Source organism: Henckelia pumila, chromosome 2 (assembly GCF_033568475.1).
Source record: "Henckelia pumila isolate YLH828 chromosome 2, ASM3356847v2, whole genome shotgun sequence".
In the NCBI taxonomy this organism is placed as follows: domain Eukaryota; kingdom Viridiplantae; phylum Streptophyta; class Magnoliopsida; order Lamiales; family Gesneriaceae; genus Henckelia; species Henckelia pumila.
The window spans coordinates 62,511,552-62,517,525 of NC_133121.1; the positions used below are offsets into that span (position 1 = coordinate 62,511,552).

General features: G+C 34.3%; 1 protein-coding gene across 1 annotated transcript; it reads right to left on the reverse strand.

The window, feature by feature from the left end:
- Positions 1-3,859: 3,859 nt before the first annotated feature.
- LOC140877686 (uncharacterized) lies at positions 3,860-4,870 on the reverse strand. The gene has a single exon (XM_073281240.1). The coding sequence runs from the start codon at positions 4,868-4,870 to the stop codon at positions 3,860-3,862; it is 1,011 nt and encodes a 336-aa protein (XP_073137341.1).
- Positions 4,871-5,974: the final 1,104 nt, after the last annotated feature.

A 5,974-nucleotide genomic window follows, 5' to 3' on the forward strand; every position in this document is an offset into this window, starting at 1 on the left:
TTTCCGAAGCATCGAGACCTCTCTTTTCTATCTCTAGTATATTGTTTTTGGCAATCTATTTTTCTAACCAAAAATTTATTATTTTATTCATTAATCGCATGAAGAGGAAAAAAATAATACAAAAATATGAGACTAAACGTTCATATAGTTTTTTGAGAACTAAAAGTTCATAAATGATAATGCATGTATTTAAGAATTTGGATGCAAGAGACAATTTAAAGTAGGGTTTTTTTTATTTCTAATGTAAATTAAAAAATAAATTTCAAAAATAACGTAAAATTAAAAAAATTTCACAAATACTGTAAAACGCCAAGTCTGATAGCGGACGTTTTGTACACGTAGGTATCGTCCTCTGCCACCGCCACGGGCGCGGACGCTGCCCAATTTAAAATTATTTCGGTCCTCATTATTCTGCTGCCCCACCCACCTCTGTTATCAGAAACAATTTGGTTCCTCCATTATTATCTCTACACATTTCTTCCTCCTCTTCTCAATTTTAGTTTATTTGACAGTAGATTTCTCCGTCATCGTTTGTCCGATTGCAAATTCGAGAGTAGTTTTGGAATCCTTGCAACGAGAGTTTTTTTTTTTACACCAATTTTTCGAGTTTTCTTCGCCATCTCGGAAACATCGTCCGATCAATCGTTTTTTTTTTTCACCGTTGTTCATCGCCGCCGATCGTTGTTCAAGCTAGGAATAAAATATTTAGGTTGGTTGGAGCTCTATTTCAAAATTTGAAGGTAAATTCGAGATTATAGTTTTGAAATTTGGGTGTTTTGGTTTAATTGATTTACTATAATTGAATATGTTTGATTGTTGTTTGTAGGTACTTAAAAAAAAGCCATTTAAAGGTATGAATTATTTTTCAGAATTTTTTTAAGCATTATTTGGAATTTTAAGTTTATTTTAATAATATGTTTTAGTATATATTTCAAATTTCTTCTTTTTTATAATTAAATATATTATATTAATATAATAAAAATTAAATGTATTAATAATAAAGAATAGTTAAGCTCCCTTCCTCCAAGACTCAAATAATTATTTTAAATTTTATTGATAATATTTATTTATTTAATTATTCAAATTTGTAATTAATTTACACTAATTACACCTAAACTACCTTCTAATTACCCTACCCTATTCACGTCCAAACCCTTCCCATCCGCCTCCACCCCCTTCCACCTTCATTTTCACGTTTCCACCAAAAGTCCAGAAGCATAAATCTTATAATATATATAAATATAGAATTATATATATATATATTAAAATACTATAATATATATATATATAAACTTTATTATTGTTATTGTTATTATATTAGATATATATGCATATATATTACCTTATTATTGATATACTATATAAATATAGAATATATTATATATATATATATATATTAAAATACTAAAATATATATATATAAACTTTATTATTGTTGTTGTTATTATATTAGATATATATGCATATATATTATCTTATTATTGATATACTATATAAATATAGAATATATATTATTACATTGAAATATATATATATATATATATATATATATATATATATTTTATTGTTATCGTTATTTATATTAAATATGTGCATATATAGACATATATTGTTATATGCATAGATTAAAATTTATTATATTTTATTTTATTTTTATGTTTTGTTATTTTGTAATTTTATAATATGTGTTTATTGGTTTGCATTATATAATTGTTAGTATATTTGTCAGGATGACAACAAATCGAGGGCCAATAGATTTCAGTGTGCTATATTTACAAGCAACACATATGTCGTCAGAAGTTTCCACAAAAACAATTGATGACATAGTCCGAGTTAAACGATCCGATAATTTGATTTGGCAGTTATTTAATGATCATGGTTTGCACAGTCGTGTGATTGCATATTTAAATAACATGGGGTTTTATGGTGTTTTGCTGTGTGGATCTCAGCAATATGATAATCATTTAATTATTGCTTTGGTTGAACGATGGCGACGTGAAACACATACCTTTTATTTTAGATGTGGTGAAGCAACCATCACTTTACAGGATATTTCCATTATTTGGGGTCTGCCTATTGATGGTGAGCCTGTAATTGGTATAGATGTTTCACACAGAGTTGAAGAGTGGCAGCATATATGTTTGAATTTATTGGGATTTACGCCACTGACGTCGCATTTCAAAGGTGGTCACTTATCGATGACCGCTTTATATTAGCATTGCATGGCTGCACATATCGATGATAATAGTCCAGAAATAGATGTCGTAAAATATACCCGTTGTGTAGCATTAATGATTATTGGAGGAATCATGGTTCCAGATTATCAAGGAGGATCTGTTAGATTGATTTTTTTGCAACTACTTCGGGATATTGAACGCATCAGATCTTATAGTTGGGGAAGTGCAGTTCTGGCATTTCTATATCGTGAGTTATGCAATGCAACACGGATATGAAAAGCTATAATATCCGGCTCTATTTATCCTACAGGTATAAATTTTTAAGTTAATCTAATATCATATTATAATAATTTTTAATTTAATTTATTACTGATGGCAGATATGGGCATGGAGCAGGATTACATTTGTTAATCCTGATATGAATGGATTATCTCTGATTGTGCGTCAAAATGAATTCGAGGAAAATATTCCATATACTCCTTATGGTGCACGGTAATATTTGAAAAATATTAGCATTGTATAAATTACAAATTTATTTTGTAATAATTTTAATAATATTTTTTTATTGTAGGTGGTCAAATGTGTTTAGTTACACTTATTCACCAACGCACGCTGTTAGAATTATAAGGGATTGCTTCGATTGTATGACTAATGTCGAGGTGTGTTATTGGATTATTGAAACTTTAAAATAATTATATTAATTTATATTTATTAATTAAAATTGATTTTATTATTATTATGCAGTTTAACTGGATAGTTTACAACAAAAAAGATGTTGATGTTAAAGCGATCATTAGTACATATGATAATAGAATCTGGCGATGTGTTTGTCCTCTGATTTGTTTTGATATTGTGGAGATGCATCATCCTGATCGGGTCTTGAGGCAGTTCAAAATGCGACAATCTATTCCTAGGCCTGCAGTTGACAACGATAACCTACACAATGTTAATAGAATAGGTCATCGCAACACAGATTGGAGAGAGTATCATAAAGATGCAATTATTCTTTGGAATGGAAAATTGAGTAATGTTGCCCGAGGCGAACGCCACGGAAGATCTAGGCAAGTCGATGATGATTACTTTCCATGGTTTGATCGCATTACTGTACGGTTTATATCGCCTGCAGTAACTGGGCTTGGTTTTAGGCCATATCAGTCGAATTTAGATATTGGCGGACACAATAATATTCCACAAAATTTTAGTGTGCCATCCCCTGATTCGCATCAGTCATCATCGGGGTTTGTTCCTCCTCGGCCATCTGGTGAGTTCTACAACGCGGGTCCATCTGGTGGGTTCTACAACGCGGGTCCATCTGGTGGGTTCGACAACGCAGGGCCATCTAGTGGGTTGTATAATACCAGACCATTCGATGGATTTTACAGTGCAGGACCATCTGGTTCATATGTTGATGTCGGTTATCATACTCCATTTTGTGAAAATATCCAAAGTTTTACAGATCTTCTTAATACTGGTCAACGCAATACTCTGGCTCCTGAAAGAAACGTTCCGTCACCTGTAATATTCCCTAGTTATTCAGATGAGCAACAAGAGAGGACTGACGAAATTGTTGATGCTCCTGTTGTGCATAGAGGACAACGTAGACATAGACCACCTGCTTGTGGTACCCGTGGTCATTTGTATAACTGCAATTGTCATGAACAATCATGATATTTTTTTTTGTGTTATAGTAATTGATAATTAGTTATACACGGGATGCCGAAAATTATCCATTTACCACATGAACAATCTGTTGTTGATATTCTCAACACTTGCATGTGTTGTCCGCGACTTGGCCTTCCTTCGGTCGCAACCTGAGCAGTTTTTGATCGTACATCATATTTAACAACACGATGTTCACTAGATTTCTTTGCCCATTCCTCATACTTTCGCCGTGCATAATCCGACCACAATTGATTTTCCTGAACCATACGTTGACCTTTCGTCACACGTTCAATGAAGTATTGGACACATCTCAGAAGGGTCAAGTGTACTATTGCGGATATAGGCAGTCTACGAGCTCCCTTCAACACACTATTTAAGCACTCGGACATGTTGGTCGTCATCATTCCACGACGCCAACCTCCGTCATGGGCCATACTCCATTTTTCCTTTGATATTCCATCCAAATATCTGTGTGCCAAAATATTTTTGTTCTTAATTGCCTCCATTATTGCATCAAATTTACAAACTTGATGTTGACTCCCTGCTTCCCAGCATAAATCTTTCAAATGCACATCTTTGAACCTGGAATTAAAATTTGAGCACACGTGCCGCAAACAAAAACGATGCACACCTTGTGGAGGTTTGAAATATGGTAGATCTTCAACGGCTCGCACGATTCCCTTGTGCCTATCAGATATTAGACACACACCATTTTTGCCACATACAACATGCCGTCCAACATTTTCCAAAAACCATTTCCAGGAATCAGATGTTTCTTCATCCACAATTGCAAAAGCCAATGGTAGAACTTGATTGTTAGCATCCAGAGTGACAGCGATCAACATTTTGTGTTTGTACTTTGTGTACAAATGTGTACCGTCGACACTAATGATTTTTCGACAGTGTCGAAATCCATTAGTACACGGCTTGAACGCCCAAAAACAATAGTTCAATGTTTTTATTTCTTCATTGTTTCTGAGATGCTTCCAGTCGACAATTGTTCCAAGATTGTATTTGCAAAGAGCACGCATATATTTCGGTAGTAATTGAACAGAGCTCTCCCAAGTTCCATAAACAATTTCCACTGCACGTTTCAGACTCCGTCACGCCTTCGTATACGAGATTTGATATCCATATTTATCTTTCACACTCTCTATTATATATTTAATCTCGTACGAAGGATCACATCGTACAATGCCCAATAGTGTATGTGCAACCATATCACTATTCAAGTTGTGATGATCTATGCCGACGTTGGTTGATATGCATGTATGAGGCCCACCATATCTGGTTATTTTCCAATAACCTGTTTTCTCCTTGAAAGATGCGCGAAGACCCCAACGACATCTGACGGTGGAAGAATCATTTTTGCATTGAATTTTCCACAAAATGCGTGTGCTCTCAACAACAAGATATTTACGCCTAGAAACTCTGACCGAATAATCCTTCACAGATGCAATCAGATCTTTTTTATCCTTGAAAACCATGTTTACACATAGTTCTCCTCTCTCCTCATTATAGTATCTTGTCCGCATGTCATGAGGTACGCCAATAGAATCAGGAATCTCTTCTCCAAAATATGTATTAAAAGAAGATGGCATATCAGAAGTGGTAGAAAAGAAAGGAACATCTTGCCTCTGTAATTTCTGACGAGGTGGTGGACGAGATGATGTTCCCTCATCAGTATTTTCATGGATATTCACATGTACATCATCATTCACATCTTCAACATCGTCATCATCTTCTTCCTCAGACTCCTCGTATGACATCTCTGGCTTTGTATCGCTTCTCTGGACATCTTCGTTTTCACTCCTAGGATCATCAACACGTGGCACAAAGTTTTGAATTTCTGAATTCCAATTTGCTTCACCAGAATTTTGTTCCCAAACACGTGTACTTTGCGGCCAACTTGCAGGATCAGGTTCGCATGTGCCGGAGATATATTGATCCCACGATCCACTTTCAGGATAAATATACATGTTGTCCATTCCTTCAGTGACATGTAAAATATCCGATTCTTGGTCGACATGACCAATGTGATGGTCAATTTGGTTTGCTTCCACATACAAATGCAATATACGTATATTGGGAGATTGCATCATAAACTCTAAAGCGTTGTCATCGACAAGATTGAC